Genomic DNA, 20,318 nt, shown 5'->3' with positions numbered 1-20,318 from the left:
ATCGCTGTTCTGTGTCCTACTGTTACTCAACTCTTCCCACTAACTCACACTGAGCACCCTGTACCAAAATGAAGTCCAAAAATCAACCCTTTTAAACTATAAATCCACATTCAAATTTTGTTCTCTAGTTTGGAATTCACTATGTAGCCCAAGCTACCTTGCATCCATGTTCTTTCTACCCCAGTTTCAGTACTGGGCTTATAGAACGGGTCACCACCCGACTCCACACTCAGTATTTGAAAAACAATACCTCAGAAGAATTTCTACAATCAGTAATTTTCGACAGCAGTAGAGGAAACTCAATCTTCACCTCCAATGTCTTCTCCTCACCCTGGCTTCCCGTGAAGAAACAGAAAAGAGTACTTCTACTGAGCTTCATACATCGCCACTTCTATCTACACTAGCACTGAGCAAGACAGCTGCTTGAAAATCCACTACAAAGAGGCACAGTGAGCGCAAAGCTTTCTGGTACAACAGAAATCATTCTGCATCACACAACAAAAGTTTACAAAATGTTTTTAATAACGTATTATATATTGTTTTCTCTTGCAATAAGAATTTATTTCTGTGTTTTATCAACCAGGATTTAATATGACTCTTAATAAACAACAAAAAACTGGTCTTCAAACGTTTACCATTCATTGCTATAATGAAAGCCTTTATAGAATCTGAAGCTAATTAACTGACAAAAGCTGCAGGTCTCGTCTACTAAGTCCCCACGTCTTCCTTTTTGTTTATGCTTTCTGGATCCCAAGAGTTTGTTTTGCAAACTTCATGGCAAGCTGACTTACCACAGGTCCAAAGCAACAGGGCTGATCCCTGATACACGTGGGTCTCCAATAACCTAAAATAAACCTCTTCTCTGCAAGTTACCTCAAGAGTTTTGTTTAAATGGTTCAAAGCTAACAAACTACTTCTGGGTGCTAATAAAGTACATTCTATGATGCCATCCTTACAAAGGTACTACCCTCATTCTACTAGGATGGAAATAAACACAAGAATGTCATACTATAAGCTGATTCCAGAAGTCTGACCAAAACAGCCTTAATGCAGCGTAAGGTTTAGACAGGCTACTAATAATATACAAGTACACAGTCATGTTTGTTGTGTGTGCATGCATGTACAAACATTAATGTACCATTCAAAATTAGACTAGATATATACAATTCATTAGCACTGTATTATGAAAATATAAACATTAAAAACTATATTGATAGATTTATATTTGATTTTTTAAATATATTTGATTTTTATAGTAGTATTTTTCACTTAATGCCAATGATAGGATATGTAAAATCTTGAAAAAATTGTCACATAAAACTTTAAAAATTTCTATTCACACTGCTATCTATCAATATTAAAAGACTATAATTGCTACTCGAGCACTTTTGCTAATCAAAGCATTTGACCTCTCGCTTGTCTTTTGAGCAAACTGTTTAAAAACTCTGAGTGAGGTGTAAGAGGCAAGCTTTGTCCTATAAGAGGCTTCTCTTAGTGCACAGGGCTCTGGAATCATGAACAGGTAGGTGAGAAGCCACTGCACAGCTGTGGCATGCCTAAGGCAGGCGGAATGTGTGGTAACATGAGGGAAGTCAAGCATGGAAAGATTAAAAAAAAGAATAAACAGGTGAGCTGAAAGTGACCAGCAGCTGTATAATTGTGTGCACTATACAATTATACACACATAACTGTAGACAGTATGCATGTATTTACATTGCATATATGTATACACATATAGTGAATATATGCAGAATTATAAGCAAGTGGTGAGAAAAGTTGGTAAGTAAAAGTAATTGGATTATACAAAGAAGCATGTTGGAAACACAGACGTTGGAATGGCCGATAATGTTAAATGGGTATCAAAAACATTTAAGTGATTAAAGAAGTAATTGTGTATTGAGGATAACATAACCACTAAGGAGGGACCCAAGGAAGGTCTTTTATGAAGGACGAGTGATAAGATTCCAGGATGACTTACCATTTTCTAATTAAATATTTTGGGAGGAAAAGAAACCTGGCCTTGATCCCTGGGGCATAAAAGGGGTACTCTCATAGTACCAAACAGGGTGGACACCTAGAACATATAATAGAATGCTTACTAATTCCTGGATTCAGAAAAAAACAAACTGATAATTGAGAATACTACTTGGTTTAGTAAATCATATATTTCATAAATCCCAATCAATCATTGCTCTTGACTAATGACATATCAGCTTCCCAACAAATTCCTTTCATCCCTCCCTATAACTTTCCAGTTAATCTCCACAAAGAAATAAGCTCACTTTTCCAAACAGAAGTCTTACGATTGGCATCCCACTCCTCAGACTTGAGCCTCCAACAGTTCTTATGGTCAAGCTGGGACCTAAAGAGCTCAGACCCTCCCGCCCAGCTCTCCTGATCTTCTCCCTGCCATGTTAGTTGTTTGTCTCTTACCATCCCATTTCACGTCACCATTAGTACACTCTGGCCTCTCATGGAAATTAGGGTGAGCTAATTACCTCAGCTCTTAGTCAAGCAAGCCTGATTAGAAAGAACCTTTCAACATTAATTAGCATCCCACTGTCTAGCTTTGTCCTGCCAAGTTATCACAGCCGCAGAGCTGTTCCCTTTTACAGAGTGGAATGCCTCTACTCTCACACGGGAAAATCCTAAAGGCTACAGAAAGCGATAATCTCTAGCTTTGCCAAACCATGTATATCTAGGATCTAATACACTCCTGCCATGTAGTGTTGGATGGATGGATGGATGGATGGATGGATGGATGGATGGATGGATGGATGGATGTGGGTGGATGGATGAAAAATAGTGCCTCTGTAGGATCTTGGCCTTTTAGATAATACAACAGAATTATCACAGTATTGAGAAACTTAACAAATAATAATGGTTAGAATTCTTCCATCATCATTTTACCCTCCATATTCTAAGAATACACAAGATAAGCATTTCTAAATTTGTCTTCGGAAGTCAAATAAGTATTGTTCTGTCTTCTAACTTTAAATACTACCATATTTTCCTATCGAATACACACATGAGGTTATGCAACCAACCTTTTACGTTTGCTGAAAGGGAAGGTTCTTGTTAATCAGAGTCTAACAAAAGATCCAGGAAAAGGACAGCATCTGTCAAGCAAGGCTCAGAGCAAAACCACTAGGAAAATATTGTGAAGACTTCCCTGTCACTTACATATAGATCTCCTCAAGGCTCTTGGCTAATTCTGCGCGTTCTTGCCCTTTCAGCCAAGGAGCACTAAGATTGAATAAAACACAGTAAAGAACCATTATTTGAGAACTAGGTATAGATTTCAAATATTCATTAGTGTGTAAAATCATTCTGTAAAATGCTCTATACCAATGTAAAAGATGCTTTGAATTTCTATATACATTTTAAGCAAAGTCTTTTCTATAAACACATTGACTATACAGATCATCTTTGACAGTAAAACATTTTTATTAAAATATAATGGAAGGGGCTGGAAAGATGGCTTGGCAGTTAAGAGCATTGACTGCTATTTCAAAGATCCTGAGTTCAATTCTCAGCAACCACATGGTGGCTCACAACCATCTGTAATAGCATTGATGCCCTCTTCTGGTGTCTGAAGACAGCAACAGTGCACTCACATACACAAAGTAAATATAATAATAATAATAATAATAATAATAATAATAATAATAATAATAGAGAAGACAAGGCTTACTTCAGCTGATAAACAGGTGGCGCTGTACCTGGGTACTCACTTGGTAACATCACCTACAAAGAAGTTTCAAACAAATCCGTTTACACTGATTACAGCTGAAAATCAACTATATTTATAAAACCAGGCAATGAACAAGTTTCTAACTTACCTAGAAAAAAAGACAACCATTGTTTTATTTATTATCAGGTGAAAAATCCCCTCCTTCATACTTATAGTTCTACGAAAAATATGCTGCTAGAGAGACTATCATGATTTGGAAGTTAATTCTGGGCAAAAACATTTTATAAAAGAGTAGAAGTTCAGATGCAGAAAACCAGAGATGAAAAAGAAGTGGGTACAGGACCCCTGCCCGCTGACTCCAATGAATGCTGATACTATCTTTCATTTTACAATTATCTGAGTACTTAAAATATCCTGTGAAATACCACTAAAGATACTCTGCAAAACACACATCTCTTTTAAAATCAATACTATGAGGCCAGGGTGGAGGGTGCTGGTTGGTGCACACCTTTAATCCCAGCTCTTGAGAGGCAGAGGCAGGTGGATCTGAGTTCAAGGCTAGCTTGGTATACAGAGCGAGTTCAAGGACAGCCAAGACTACTCAGAGAAACTCTTGAAAAACTAAGGTAAACCAACCAACAATGAAATGAATAAACTTTGGAAAAGAATTGGTATTATGAAATATTCTGCAATTTCCACAACACATACCAGTCATTGACTATGCCACAATGAGACAGAAAGCCACACTGATCTGTTTATCTTATGTATTCTAAGCACAACCGAATCCCAATAAAGAAGCAAGTGTCTGCTTTATGAATTTTCACACATAATTCTTCATCTTAAATGTCTGCCACTTTTCCAGGTGTAAACCTTCTTTTATGGTTAGAGTCACATAAAGAAGTAACTCAAATCCATAAACCAAACATTAACAATTTAATAATTAACATTAACATTTAATAACTAAGAATTAGATCAAGAAAGATTGCAACCATCAACAAAAGCAGGATTTGAGGGTCACTGAGAGTAATTAAATACCCATGTTTGCATAATCGTGACAATAATCAACAAAGGCAATCCAAATACCAATCCATACTAGGATAATCATAAACAGACAAATGGAATCAATTACATATTAAGTCCTAATGAATGGAAGGTGGCTGCAAAAAGTGTAGGAAAAAATTACCTGTAAACAAAGTGTCCATTTGGGGTCATCCATGTCGTCAGTGATTCTAATACAAAATATTTTGGCAACCTCATCAATGACACACCACTCCTCGCCATAAATGGCTGCCATTGCCTCGATTTCTTCATTCTGAAAGTTGATTTTAAAAGTCAACAAACATTGAAGGAAAAACCTGTCCATGCTACCTTTTATAGCATTAACAATTAACATAGTTAAACCGAACAAAAAGCGCCCGTGCAAGCAGCTGGAACACACGCTCAAGGTGTGCTAACAAATACCGTTTCCCAAGCCTGCAACTGTGCTGCCGCACTGTCTGCGAATGCTTGGCCACATTCAGCCTGTGCATTTCACGACTCGACCGAGCCAGGTCTGTTCGTGTGATGGATGCTGCTGCAGCAGCCGAGCCGAGCCGAGCCGAGCCTGTTCGGGTGCTGCAGCAGCCAAGCCAGGCTTGCTCATGTGACAATAGAGCCGAGCTGAGCCGAGCCTGCTCGTCTGACGCAGCAGCCGAGCTCAGCCGAGCCGAGCCGACTCGTGTGACGCAGCAGCCGAGTTCAGCCGAGCCGACTCGTGTGACGCAGCAGCCGAACTCAGCCGAGCCGAGCCGACTCGTGTGACGCAGCAGCCGAGTTCAGCCGAGCCGACTCGTGTGACACAGCAGCCGAACTCAGCCGAGCCGAGCCGACTCGTGTGACGCAGCAGCCGAACTCAGCGGAGCCGAGCTGAGCCGAGCCGACTCGTGTGACGCACCAGCCGAACTCAGCCGAGCTGAGCCGAGCCTGCTCGTGTGACGCAGCAGCCGAGCTGGACTTGCTCATGTGACAACGCAGCCAAGCCGAGCCGAGCCGAGCCGAGCCGAGCCACCTCACATGACAACGCAGTCAAGCCGAGCCTGCTCCTGTGATGCAGTAGCCGAGCCAAGCCGAGCCTGCTCGTGTGATGCAGTAGCCGAGCCAAGCCGAGCCAAGCCGAGCCTGCTCGGGTAATGCAGTAGCCGAGCCAAGCCGAGCCAAGCCGAGCCTGCTCGGGTAATGCAGTAGCCGAGCCAAGCCGAGCCTGCTCGTGTGATGCAGTAGCCGAGCCAAGCCTGCTGGTGTGACGCAGCAGCTGAGCTGGGCTTGCTCACAAGACAACACAGCCGAGCCAGGCCGCGCCAGGCTTGCTCACATGACAACAAAGCCAAGGCGAGCCTACTCGTGTGACGCAGCAGCCTAGCTGGGCTTGCTCTTAATACAACTCAGCCAAGCCGAGCAGAGCCGAGCCAAGCCGAGCCTGCTCGTGTGACGCAGCAGCCGAGCTGGGCTTGCTCATATTACAACGCAGCCAAGCCGAGCCTGCTCGTGTGACGCAGCAGCCGAGTATGGCTTGCTCATGTGACAACAAAGCTAAAGCGAGCTGAGCCGAGCCGAGCCGAGCCGAACCAAGGGGGCCCGGCTTGCTCATGCGACAATGCGGCAAAGCCAGCGCTGCGGCCAAACCTGGCCTGTTCTGGGGATGCTGCGGCCAAGCCGAGCCTGCTCATGTGACGCTGCGGCCCAGCGCAGCTTGGTCCAGTGACAACATAGATAAGAGGCAGCCTTACACGATGCGAAAACGCCCTAAGCCAGCCTGCATGATGCGAAAGAGGCCGCACCCACGTAAAGCGAACACTCGAACACACATTGACGCCCACACTCACTTGTGTGAGCGAAAATATGCACTGCATCCACGAACACACTCATGCACGTGCCCCAACACATACACACACACACTTGTGCAAGCAAAAATACGCACCACATCCACGATGGGAGTGCCCGAACACAAGCACACACTTGTGTGAGTGAAAATATACACATCCATGATGCACGTGCCTGAACACACCCACACACACACCCACACACACACACACGAGAGAAGGCAGATTACATCTTACACAACAGTCAGCCCCACACCATATCTACATTTTGATAAGTTCTTAGCGGATCTTTGTTTTAGATTCTTTGGCTGTTGTTATTTTTAATGAGAACAGTAGCTTTTTTTTTCCTTTTTGGTAACCATTTAAAGGCGTTTAATTTATTTTAGTTTATAATTAATATATAATGGAGTCCGGATTTGGAAGCCCATGCCTTTAATACCAGCATACTGGAGGCAACAGGCAGAACTCTGAGTCCAAAGCCAGCCCAAAACAGTAACCCCAGGATAACCACAGTGGCACTGTCTCAAAATCAACAACAAAAATAATTAAATGGGAAGGCAGGGAAAGGAAGATCCCTGTTGGGACCTTACCTGCCTCTGGTTGCTCCCTGATTCCACTTCAGCCATGGTGCTCTAGACCAGCTACACCACGTCCAAACGCCCAGGTCCGAACGAAACGACTGGAATGCAGCAAATGAATGCGACTGAGATGCACCGGAACTGATAGCCCAACACCACCCACTCCTCAAACTGCTTCCGGGTCAACAGCCCAGTGTGTGGGCAGTACCTCCAAACTACGGGGTTTCTAAGTGCTGTGACCAGGGGGAGTCTTGCTCGCACAAGCTGCTGGGCTTCCTCTCGGTTATCTCTTGCAAAGTCATGGGCCTAAGGCCTTCTGAAGGCCTCACTGGGGTTTCAGCACTATCTGAAGCCATGGGAGAGTTTGGATTGGAGCACACCAAATTGGAACTCTCATACTCATCCCTCAGGGCAGAGTTTTATGTAGTTTGTTTTTTGCTTGCTTGTTTGGTTTTTTAAAAAATATTTTTGAAGGCATCTTGATAGATTTGCAGGTGTTTCTTTTACAAAAAGAATGAGAGCTAGAGAGGGTTGAAAAATGTGACTTTTTTTCACTGTTGTCTAGTGATACAACGTTGTATTTGGGCACAATTTTCTCACATTAATTATTACAATTAGGGTAGACCTACTTCATTGATCCATTGTGCAAGAAATTCAGAACTGGATGGTATCATTCTAAATTTAATGCAGATTTTTCCAGCATTGGTTATGTATTCTGTTCTTCAGGAAAAGTCACTCCAGATAATTCTTTGGTTCACAAAAATGGGTTTGTCCCCTGCTACCTCTTTTTCACATATGACTCTCCAAATTACTGTATTTTTTTTTCTCTCTTCCACCATCAGTAATGCTGGTAGTTTTTGGTGCCCTTTGAGTTTTCCTTGGGTAAGGATGCCTGGAGCTACAAACTGAACCCATATTTACAAAACTCCTATTACACCCCACACTGGCATGCAAAACCAAATGTTGAGCACTTTAAGGGGTTGAACTATTGATCTTAGAGCACAAGCCATTGGTGTTCTGTTCAAGAAATTTTCCTCTGTCTCCACACTTTTAATTATATTATTTTGAGGGTATCTAGCTTTATGTGAAGGTCTTTGAACCACTTGGACTGGAGCTTTGTACAGGGTGATAAGAATGGATCAACTTGCATTCTTCTACATGCTGACTGCCAGTTGAATCAGCACCATTTGCTGAAAATGCTGTCTTTTCCCCCCACACTGGACGGTTTTAGCTCCTCTGTCAAAATCAAGTGACCATAGGTATGTGGGTTCATTTTTGGGTCTTCAATTCTATTCCATTGACTACCTGCCTGTCCCTGTACCAATGCCATACAGTATTTATCACTATTGCTTTGTAGTACAGCTGGAGGTCAGAATTGATGATTCCCATAGAAGTTCTTTTATTGTTGAGAATAGTTTTCAATATCGTGGGTTTTCAGTTTTTCCAAATGAATTTTCAAATTGCTCTTTCTAACTCTATGAAGAATTGAGTTGGAATTTTGATGGGGGTTGCATTGAATCTGTAGATTGCTTTCTGCAAGATGGCCATTTTTACTATATTAATCCTACCAATCCATGAGCATGGGAGGTCTTTCCATCTTCTGAGATCTTTTTCCATTTCTTTCTTCAGAGACTTGAAGTTCTTGTCATACAGATCTTTCACTTGCTTGGTTAGAGTCACACCAAGGTATTTTATATCATTTGTGACTATTGTGAAGAGTGTTGTTTCCTTAAGTTCTTTCTCAGCTTGTTTATCCTTTGAGTAAAGGAAGGCTACTGATTTGTTTGAGTTAATTTTATATCCAGCCACTTTGCTGAAGTAGTTTTTCAGGTTTAGGAGTTCTCTGGTAGAATTTTTGGGGTCGCTTAAGTATACTATCATATCCTCTGCAAATAGTGATACTTTGACTTCCTTTCCAATTTGCATCCCTTTGACCTCCTTTCATTGTCCAATTGCTCTGGCTAGAACTTTTGGGTACTAAATTAAATAGATAGGGAGAGAGTGAGCAGCCTTGTCTAGTCCCTGATTTTAGTGGGATTGCTTCAAGTTTCTCTCCATTTAGTTTGATGTTGACTACTGGTTTGCTGCATACTGCTTTTCCTATGTTTAGATGTGGTCATTGAATTCCTGATCTTTCCAGGCCTCTTAATATGAATGGGTGTTGAATTTTGTCAAATGTTTTTTCAGCATCTAATGAGATGATCATGTGTTTTTTTTTTTTCTTTGAGTTTGTTTATATAGTGGATGGCACTGGTGGATTTCCATACATTGAACCATTCCTGCATCCCTGGGATGAAGCCTATTTGATCATGGTGGATGATCATTTTGATGTGTTCTTGGATCCCATTTGCAAGAATTTTATTGAGTACTTTTATATCAATATTCATAAGAGAAATTGGTCTGAAGTTCTTTTTTCTTGTTGGGTCTTTGTGTGGTTTAGGCATAAAGGTAACTTTGGCTTCATAGAACAAATTAGGTACTGTTCCTTCTGTTTTGATTTTGTGGGATATTTTGAAGACTATTTGTACTAAGTCTTCATTGAAGGTCTGATGGAATTCTGCACTAAAACCATCTACTCCTGGGCTTTTTTTGGTTGAGAGACTTATAACGAATGCTTCTATTTCTTTAGGGTTATGGAACTGTTTAGATGGGTTACCTGATCCTGATGTAACTTTGGTATCTGGTATTGGTCTAGAAAATTATCCATTTCATCCAGATTTTCCATTTTGTTGAGTATAGGATCTGATGATTTTTTTTAATTTCCTCAGTTTCTGTTGTTATATCTCCCTTTTCATTTCTGATTTTATCAATTTAGATACTGCCTCTGTGCCCTCTGGCTAGTCTGGCTAAGGGTTTATCTATTTTGTTGATCTTTTTCAAAGAACCAGCTCCTGGTTTTGTTAATTCTTTGTATAGTTCCTTAGTCATCAAAATGCAAATCAAAACAAACCTAAGATTCCACCTCACACCAGTCAGAATGGTTAAGATAAAAAACTCAGGTGACAGCAGATGCTGGCAAGAATGTGGAGAAAGAAGAAATCAGTCTGGTGGTTCCTCAGAAAATTGGACATAGTACTACCTGAGGACCCAGCTCTACTACTCCTGGGCATATACTTAAAAGGTGCTCCAACATGAGGACACATGTTTCACTATGTTCTTAGTAGCCTTATTTATAATAGCCAGAAGCTGAAAACAACTCAGATGTCCTTTGACAGAGGAATGGAGACAGAAAATGTGGCACATTTACACAGTGGAGTACTACTTAGCAATTAAAAACAATGACTTCATGAAAATCACAGGCAAATGAATGGAACTAGAAAATATCATCCTGAGTGAGGTAACCCAATCTCAAAAGCACACACATGGTATGCACTCACTGATAAGTGGATAGTAGGTAAAACGCTCAGAATATCCATGATACAACTCACAGACTACACGAAGCTCAAGAAGAAGGAAGACCAAAGTGTGGATGTTTCAGTCCTACTTAGAAGGGGGAACAAAATAATCATGGGAGGTGGAGGGTGGGAGGGACTTGGGAAGAAGTGAGGAGCAGGGAGAAGGGGGGCCAGATAAGGTATGGGAGGAGATGGGGAGATGTACTGAGGGTCAGGAAATTGAACAGAAGTATTTAGCAGTGTAGGATGGGGAACTTGGGGTAGCCACCAGAAAGTCCCAGATGCCAGGAAAGCAAGAGGCTCCCAGGACCCAACAGAGATGACATTAGCTGGAATACCACACAAAGGGGAGGGAGGACCTGTCAAGACCATATCCAGAGGTTAGGCATGGCCCCCGATTGAGAGATGGAGCCACCCACTCATTTCCAAAATTTTAACCCAGAATTGCTCCTGTCTAAAGGAAATACAGGAACAAAGAGTGGAACAGAGACTGAAGGAAAAGCTATCCAGAGACTGCCCCACCTGGGGATCCATCCCATAAGCAGACACCAAACCCAGACACCATTGCTGATGCCAAGAAGTGCTTACTGACAGGAGCCTGATATATCTGTCTCTTGAGAGGATCTCTCTGCCAGAGCCTGACCAATACAGATGCGGATGCTTGGACTGAGCACAGGGACCCCAATGGAGGAGTTAGGGAAAGGACTGAAGGAGCTGAAGGAGTTTGCCACCCCATAGGAAGAACAACAGTATCAACCAACCAGACCCCTCAGAGCTCCCAAGGAGTAAACCACCAACCGAAGGGTACATATGGAGGGAACCATCGCTCCAGCTGCATAAGAAGCAGAGGGTTACCTTATCTGTCATCAGTGGAAAGAGAGACCCTTAGTCCTGTGGAAGTTCTATGCCCCAGTGTAGAGGAATGCTAGGGAGGTGAGGCTGGAGTGGGTGAATGAGTAAGTGGGTGGGTGGGTGGGTGAGCACCCTCATAGAAGCAGAGGGAGGGGAATGGAATAGGAGGGTTGTGGAGAGGAACCCAGAAAAGGGGATAACATTTGAAATGTAAATAAATAAAATATCTGATAAAAAGTAGTAGTAGTAGTAGTAGTAGTAGTAGTAGTAATAATAATAATAATAATAATAATAATAATAATAATAATAATAAAGAGGTTGAACTGTAAATGGTAGGGTGACACACATCTTTTATCCCAGCACTCAGGAGGCAGAGGCAGGGATATCTCTGAGTGGGAGGCCAGCCTGGTCTATACAGCGAGTTCCAGGCTAGACAAGGCATACAGTGAAACAAAACTGAGTCAACAGTAAAAGTGGAGCAGAAACATATAATATATGGCTTGTGATTGCCATTACATAAAATAGTCATTTGAAACGTAAATCCTTTTTCAAGGCTGTGGAATCATTTCTTTAGTAAAACTGTCAGGTGAATGGGAATTAGACTCGTTAGTAGACAAGCAATCCCACTGGCCTCCTCTCAGGGACCTAGCAGAGGATAAGAGGGTCCTCAGCTCCCAGAGTTCTTCCTCTCTGTCCCTCCCTCCCCCATCCTCTGTTGTCTATGTTCCTCTCTGTCCCTCCCTCCCCCATCCTCTGTTGTCTATGTTCCTCTCTGTCCCTCCCTCCCCCATCCTCTGTTGTCTATGTTTCTCTCTGTCCCTCCCTCCCCCATCCTCTGTTGTCTATGTTTCTCTCTGTCCCTCCCTCCCCCATCCTCTGTTGTCTATGTTTCTCTCTGTCCCTCCCTCCCCCATCCTCTGTTGTCTATGTTTCTCTCTGTCCCTCCCTCCCCCATCCTCTGTTGTCTATGTTTCTCTCTGTCCCTCCCTCCCCCATCCTCTGTTGTCTATGTTTCTCTCTGTCCCTCCCTCCCCCATCCTCTGTTGTCTATGTTTCTCTCTGTCCCTCCCTCCCCCATCCTCTGTTGTCTATGTTTCTCTCTGTCCCTCCCTCCCCCATCCTCTGTTGTCTATGCTTCTCTCTGTCCCTCCTTTCCCCTATCCTCTGTTGTCTATGTTTCTCTCTGTCCCTCCCTCCCCCATCCTCTGTTGTCTATGTTCCTCTCTGTCCCTCCCTCCCCCATCCTCTGTTGTCTATGTTTCTCTCTGTCCCTCCCTCCCCCATCCTCTGTTGTCTATGTTCCTCTCTGTCCCTCCCTCCCCCATCCTCTGTTGTCTATGTTTCTCTCTGTCCCTCCCTCCCCCATCCTCTGTTGTCTATGTTTCTCTCTGTCCCTCCCTCCCCCATCCTCTGTTGTCTATGTTTCTCTCTGTCCCTCCCTCCCCCATCCTCTGTTGTCTATGTTTCTCTCTGTCCCTCCCTCCCCCATCCTCTGTTGTCTATGTTTCTCTCTGTCCCTCCCTCCCCCATCCTCTGTTGTCTATGCTTCTCTCTGTCCCTCCTTTCCCCTATCCTCTGTTGTCTATGTTTCTCTCTGTCCCTCCCTCCCCCATCCTCTGTTGTCTATGCTTTTCTCCACCCCTCTGCATTCTTTCCTGTGTCTCTCTCCCTTTTCCTATCTATGTCTCCCTGACAGTTGGCCTCTCTCTCTCCCCACTCCCAATAAACCTCTTACACCAGATCTTTTCTATAGCATAATTTCTTAAGGGTACACCTTGGCATAGCCCAACAAAGGCACCTGCCCTCGCTCAAAATCTTTATCCTATCAAGAATGATTGAGTTCCAATAGTGACTGGCTTAACTAAAGTCCTGTCTATTTAGGGACTCTACTTCACTGAAATGGATCCTCATGTGCTGGAAAACCAACACACAGAACTGGGGTGTTCATTCAGTGGTAAAGCACTTGCCTTCCATGCCAAGGGCACTTGAGTTAAGTGTTCAGTACCACATAGACCACACAGACCACACAGACCACGTAGACCACGTAGACCACATATACATATACAAGACAGTCTTGATCTTCTAAATAAAGCACAGCATGTCACAGCATCTCAGCAGCAGCCCAGGACCATGCTCCCTACCAATTCCTGCTTCCTGATAGTTGCATCTTTAAGTCTTTTCTTGAGCTCAGATTGTAAACAGAAATGACCTTTTATGCTAAAGGGAACAGGAGAATACAAAACATTCAAACAACATCTTCCTTGTGTTTTCAGACCTGTTTAACAATGTGACCAATACAGAGAATCCTAAATAAGGCACCAGAATGAAGGACACAGTACTTTGGGAAAAGGAATGAAACAATTACTGAAGAGTAATAAATGTAGCAGACAACCTATATTTTGAAAAGTTTACTAAAAAATTCTGTAAAAAATTAGTTGAAAAAAATACTTTAAGCAAAGGCCTAAGCAGAGGCTTTCGAGGTTCTGAAGACAATTCTAGACACAGGCAGGATGTGTAGGCCTGGGTCTGCTGATTTCTACACCTGTTTACTCAAATGATTGGAGGGTCTCCCCTTAATGTATGTAAAGCCAGTTCGAATAGCTTTTTCCAATATTAGTACTCCTCCTAACCTTTCCGATTCAATACTTGGCCACTTTGAAAACCTTAAACCGTGCCTTAAGCTTGAAGCTTGAGGAATACCATGTTCCTCTTTTTCCTCACCTCCATATAATAAGATGACAGGTCCCGATGACGCTCATCCTCTGGTGTGGTTCATTGTCCACCTTCCTAGTGTCGGATGGCCATCTGGACTCATCTAATATAGTCGTTCTGATCTTGTCTTTCTCTCTGGAGTCCTTTACTCAATCAAGCTTCCACATTCATGCGTACACACCTTAACTTACCATATTATGTCAAGAACTCTAAACTTCAGAAGAGCATAAATGCTGCTATTTTAGTCACTTGAAGGAAACTGAACCAAGATATGGCTAGAGTCAAGGACAGGTGGTCTGTTTAAATATAAACTGACAGCCATGTGGTTAAAATGGTAGCACAAAAATCCTAAGATGCACACAACCAACTCCATCAAAGACAATGGCTGATTGTACCTGAATGTCTCAGGACGAGGGGCTTTGGAGTCAGGCATTGTAGGAGTGGCTTAAATCTCTTTGCTTAAGATTGGGAAACAAACATCATATACTGTGTTAAGCAAACAAAAAAAACCAGAACAGAACAGCTGTACCAAAAATGTTGCAGAGGTTGAGCCTATTATCATGGAGAAGGATAGCTAAGAGTTCTGTGTCCACATGGGTAGGATTCAGGAAGAGAGAGCCACTGGGCCTGGCTTCAGCCTTTTAAACCCTCAAAGTTTCCCCCAGTGACATTTCCTCTAACAAGGCCACACCTCCTAATCCTTGTCAAGTGGTGGCACTCCCTGATAACTAAACATCAAAATATATGGAGCCTATACGGGGCCATTTTTATTCAGACTGCCACGTTTCACTCCCTGGTGGCTTGTAGCCATTTAATAATGCAAACATGGATAGAGCCCAACCTCAAAAGTCCCCACGTCTACTGCAGTCTCAACACTGTTTCAAGTTCAAGCTCTCCTCAGAGACTCGAGGTGCTCAATCTCCTCACCGTAACCCCTGAGACATCAAAAATCAAAGAGCAGGGGCTGGGGATTTAGCTCAGTGGTAGAGCGCTTGCCTAGGAAGCGCAAGGCCCTGGGTTCGGTCCCCAGCTCCGAAAACAAGAGCCAAAAAAAAAAAAAAAAAAATCAAAGAGCAGATCACACACTTCCCATACATAATGGCACAGGATATACATTAGCATTCCAAAAAAGGAAGGAAGGAGCATAGTGAGGAAAAATTAGAACAAAGCAAGACCAAAACTAGCTGGGCAAACTCCACACTGAATCTCCATGCCCGATGCCAACACTCAGAACTGAATGTCCATGCCCGATGCCAGCACTCAGAACTGAATCTCCATGCCCGATGCCAGCACTCAGATATCCACTCCTTGCAGCTTTGCCGACCTCAACAAGGGACATACAAGTAAGGAGTCCACAGTTGTGGTTATTAAAGGCAAAGGGCTGGAAATCAGTGACACGAAACAGAGAGCCTGAGACTGTGCTGGTGCCACTGCAGCACAGCTGGGTAGCACAATGCCGCTAGGGCATTAAAGCCACCAAGAGTGCTCTGTGAACCTACCTAAAGGGTTTGTGTAGAGTTCTACCAACGCTATGCCCTTTGAGTTGCTGTGGACCTGGAGTTCCAGCTGGCTGTGAGCTACCATAAAGGTACTAGAAACTGAGCCTGGGTCCTCTGACAGAACAGCAAATGTTCTTAACTGCAGAGCCATCTCTCCAGTCCCTCCATGCCCCTTTTACACAAAGTAATGTCTAAAAAACAAGAAATCCACCTCATCTGAGAAAGCTTATTAGAAATACTGAAAGTTGGGCCCTGTTGATTTGTATTTAAGATTTTCAGAGACGTTTATGCACATCCCAATCTTAGAACCCTGTGTGCTGATCAAGGAGAAGTCCTCCTTTGATCTTCGACAAGGAGGGTAATAGACTAAGGGCCATATACTCTGGGCTCTGAGATCTCACTGTGCTTGCACTGAGGCTTCTCAAGAGCTGCTCTCACACAAGATCATGGACGTATGCATGAGCAGCTGCAGAACTTCTCTGATTGGAGACCGGTGAGGCAGGCCTTGCTGCACTTCTCAGACTTTACAGCAGTGCCATCTTTCTTGTTTCCACATTATTACCTCACTGTGATATATGTATCCATTTGGTGTCTCTGTATCCTTTAAATCCCCAGTCCCCTTTTTGTCCCTGGACTATTTCAGACCTGTTTATTATTTTTTTCACAAATACTTCTTCCTCTAATAAAATGCTTACACATTAAAATTTATTTTTGAGTCTTTATCTAGAGCATTGGTTGGCAATCTTTCTAATGCTGTGACCCTTTAATACAGTTCCTCATGCTATGGTGACCCCCAACCATAAAATTATTTTCATTGCTGCTTCATAAATGTAACCTTGCTACTGTTATGAATCATACTTTAAATACCTGTGTTTTCCGGTGGTCTTGGGGGAGTTCTATGAAAGGGTCGTTCAACCCCCACCCATGCTGCCCTGACCGAAGGTCGAGAAACACTCATCTAGAGTCTAGAGTAGTACAAACCACTGTAGAATACACAGTAACAGGTCAATTCTACTCTTACAATAAAGCTATTTCAGTGGGAGGCCATTAGGCTTAGGTGGGTCTTATCTTACACTTTCTATTGCTGTGATCACCATGACCACAGCAGCCTAGGAAGAAAGCCTTACCTGACTCACATCCACGACAAGACAGGAGCCTGGAGGCAGGCGCCAACCCAGAGGCCAGGAAGGGCTGCTGCTTACTGGCTTGCCCCATGGTTTACTCACTATGCTTTCTAATAGAGCCCAGGACCACCAGCCCCCAGTCAGCACAATCCACACTGAGCTGGTCCCTCTCTCTTCCATCACTAAGAACATGACTTACAGGGATCTTCATGAATTCATAAAACTTCAGCACAACTGACCATTGTCAACTTGACAAATACATCACTGTTAAAACCTTCCTTCCTCGTTTTCCTGAAATTTCACATTCAAGATGTAAATAACTTTTTAAAATCACAAAGTCTTTCTTCTAATTCAAACACATTAAAATTTGAGTGCTTCGGGGCTCAGAAGTTAAGAGCACTGACTGCTCTTCCAGAGGTACTGAGTTCAACTCCCAGCAACCACATGGTGGCTCACAGCCATCTATATTGGGATTCAATGTCCTCTTCTGGTGTGTCTGAAGTGTACTCGTATACATAAAATAAATAAATCTTAAAAAAAAATGTGAGTCCCTTTAAAATGGCCAGAAAAATATTTCAACAGTGGGCTCTTATAAAATACAAAATAAATAGTTTACTCCAATACTATAAACAACTCAGTGTTCAACTATCTAGGATCCACTCACAATCTTCTGGGAGCCTCCCAGGGCCTTGGGTCACTCACTTCTCTAGCTTGACACTCTGCAGCACAAAAAACTTGTATTCTGGGCTCCAGCTGCCTCCGGTCCACTGCTGCTGCTGTTCTTGGTGGTCATCCTATGCTACTGGCATCAACAAAATGCTGGGGTCTCTTGCTACAACTGGGCTGCATTTTCACCAGTGGCCTCATTGTAGGGCTTTCTTCAGGAACTCCAGTACCTTACCTGCAATGTAAGGTACAAGCCTCAGCTGTTCTCCATGACCCCTTCATGCCTCAAAACCAGCTCCACCTGGGTGACTCTTAACCACCAAGCTCAGATGCCAGCAAGAGGTACAACCTTAGCCACCTCTGGAACACAGCTTACGGGAGCTGACTCTCAGGAAACAGAAAACACTTTGCAGAAGAATTCCACACAATGATCTGCTCTCTTTTTAACCACTAGTAACTTCTCAGTCCCATTTAACCAGCATCAGTTGTCCCAGTAACTCAAAGGTCTCACTTCAATGGTGCCGGGTTCGTCCTAATTATGGCTGACTCTTCAGCCCCAGCTGACCTGATACCACAGGTTTCCCCTGGCAGAGTGTTTGCCTCCCTCTGAACCTTCAGATAATCTCAACATTCTTATTCCAAGCTCCTTCATAACAGCTCTCTGAGCTCTCAACACTCAATGGCTCTTCTAGCCCAAATTTCCAAAGTCCTTCCATAGTCCTCCCAAAAACATGGCCAGGTCTGTCACAGCCACATCCCACAATCTGGGCACCACCTTGTCTTATTTAGGGTTACTATGGCTATGATGAAACACCATGCCCAAAGCAGCTTGGGAAGGGAAAGCTTACACTTCCATATCACTGTTCATCATCAGAGGAAGTCAGGACAGAAATTCAAGCAGGGCAGGATCCTGGAGGCAGGAGCTGATGCAGACACCATGGACGGGTGCTGCTTACCAGACTGTTCTATGTGACTTGTTCATCCTGCTTTCTTACAGAACCCAGGACCAGCAGCCCAGGGATGGCAAGAACCACAACAGTCTGAGGCCTTCCCCTTCAATCACTAAGAAAATATCCTACAGACCTGCCTACAACCCAATCATGGAGGCATTTTTTTTAACATTGAGGCTCCCTCCTCTCAGATGACTCTAGGTCATGTCATGTTGACACAAAACTGTAGAGCACTGTTGTAGTGACTAATGGTCCTTCAAAAGCAACTGAGCCCAACTCCATGTTAACTTAACCAATCAGAAACTACCAGCTGGGAGACTATGCTAATTAGATGCTGCTAACCTCCAAGAGGGACCTCCCACTGTAACCAAGGAAATGTCCCCTCTTGGTGGCACACAAACCTACCCAAGGTCAGGTACTGTCCAGTGCACAGAGAGCAGAATGTTTATAAAATGACTGTCATCTGTGTTTGATTAGACAGTTCTCAGCACTCTACCACTCCCCTTCCACTAACAGTTAAGTCTGCTTTGACAAGACATTTGAGAATGCCATGGCCTTCACCATGGTCCTGATGTATTAACCAAAATAATGAAAGTAAACCAAAATAACTAAGAAAGATCTGTCCAAAAGTTGGCATGTAATGTCTCAAACAATTATTATGCTTTGCCAGGAATTGATGTTTAAGGTTAAACTGACCCTCATCTGACTATGACTTAAATTATATTAAAGTCTTTGTTATTTTTACCTTAAAATCTAATTTCCACAGAAATTAGTCCCTCAACACATAGAGAAACTGAGAAGTGTTCTGTGGTCACTCAAGTTCATGATCACTGTATTAAGCACAATCAGACTTTTTAGAGTGATTTATAATCTAATACATATTATAACTATCAGAGATTAATGGCATGTTTCTCTGTACAAAGGTCTTAACTACAAAATCTTCTCCTATCCCAAAAGGCTTCAAACTTTAGTTTGAAGAATTGGTAAAATGTCTTTTCTAAGCACTAAGATGTTTGTTTGCATGTTTGTTTATTTAAAGGGACACTGACACGTGTATATAACTCATTTAGATGTGCCAAGGTTCCTGAGAACTAAGCGACATTCTCTTGAAATAGATATCGCAAGTTTGTTCTAGAAGGGAAGCATTGCTAGTCCCTTCCCTGAAGAATGTTCCTCCTCTGTCTCTTCTTGGACCAAGAATGGTGCTCATGTGAAGTGGAGAGAGGGGGGAAGCAGCACCTGCCTAGTCAGCCAGATCACCCACATCAGTCCCTGATCAATGGGTAGCATGTCTGAACCAGAGTTTGCTCACAGTTCCCATTGTCAGTGTACCTCTAATCCTCCTACGATAGCACATCAAGGTTTATGTTAGAGCTATTTGGGTTCATCACTAAGGAGGACCTGGGTTTCCATTTACTAAAAATAGTCTAAATTTTATAACTTACAGGGCAAGAGAAATGGCTATGTGGTTTAAATGCTCGCTGTTCTAATAAAGGGCCTGGGTTCTGTTCCCAGCTTCCATCAAACGCCTGGACCCCCAGCTGCAGGGGACCCAACACCCTCTCCTGTCTCTGTGTGCATCTGTGCTCATACGGACATCCCTGCACACAATGAAGACATCATTTTAAAATGTTTTCACATTTCCACAAAACAACATACTCTTAATAAATGTACTTCTAGAAGGAAAATTGTCTTTTTACTTATCTGTTGATCTGTAACACAGAATGCATGTATCCAACATCTGGGGTGAGAGTGGGAGCAGGTTAAACATTTCTCAGCATCAACACACACACGCACGCGCACATACACACACACACACACACACACACACACACACGCATGCTCCACAAAGGTCTCCCAGACTGGACTTCTCTGCTCTTTGCTTTGCTTTGTTTCTTCTGAAAGCTTCTGTTGACTAAGAAAAAGAGAAGAGGATTAGTTTCAAGCTCAGTGTTTGGGCCATCGAAGCATGTGAAACTAAGCGTTGATT

At 43.1% G+C, this 20,318-nt stretch overlaps 1 protein-coding gene across 3 annotated transcripts in view; it reads right to left on the bottom strand.

Annotated features, from left to right (window-relative positions):
- Impact (impact RWD domain protein) overlaps window positions 1-20,318 on the bottom strand; it is a 39,029-nt gene that overhangs the window by 13,595 nt on the left and 5,116 nt on the right. The window contains exons 3-7 of one of the 3 annotated variants that reach the window (XM_087593265.1): window positions 14,099-20,243; window positions 7,143-7,231; window positions 4,878-5,006; window positions 3,695-3,747; window positions 3,184-3,246 (exon numbers count right to left, since the gene is read on the bottom strand). In XM_087593265.1, the coding sequence (XP_087449391.1) occupies window positions 3,184-3,246; window positions 3,695-3,747; window positions 4,878-5,006; window positions 7,143-7,178 (281 nt within the window). In that variant the 5' untranslated portion in view covers window positions 7,179-7,231; window positions 14,099-20,243. 3 annotated transcript variants of the gene reach the window in all.

Source organism: Rattus norvegicus, chromosome 18, assembly GCF_021556685.1.
Source record: "Rattus norvegicus strain SHRSP/BbbUtx chromosome 18, alternate assembly SHRSP_T2T, whole genome shotgun sequence".
Taxonomy (NCBI): Eukaryota; Metazoa; Chordata; class Mammalia; order Rodentia; family Muridae; genus Rattus; species Rattus norvegicus.
Note: the sequence above shows the minus strand (reverse complement) of the source record. Positions and strands in the feature narration are given on the sequence as shown.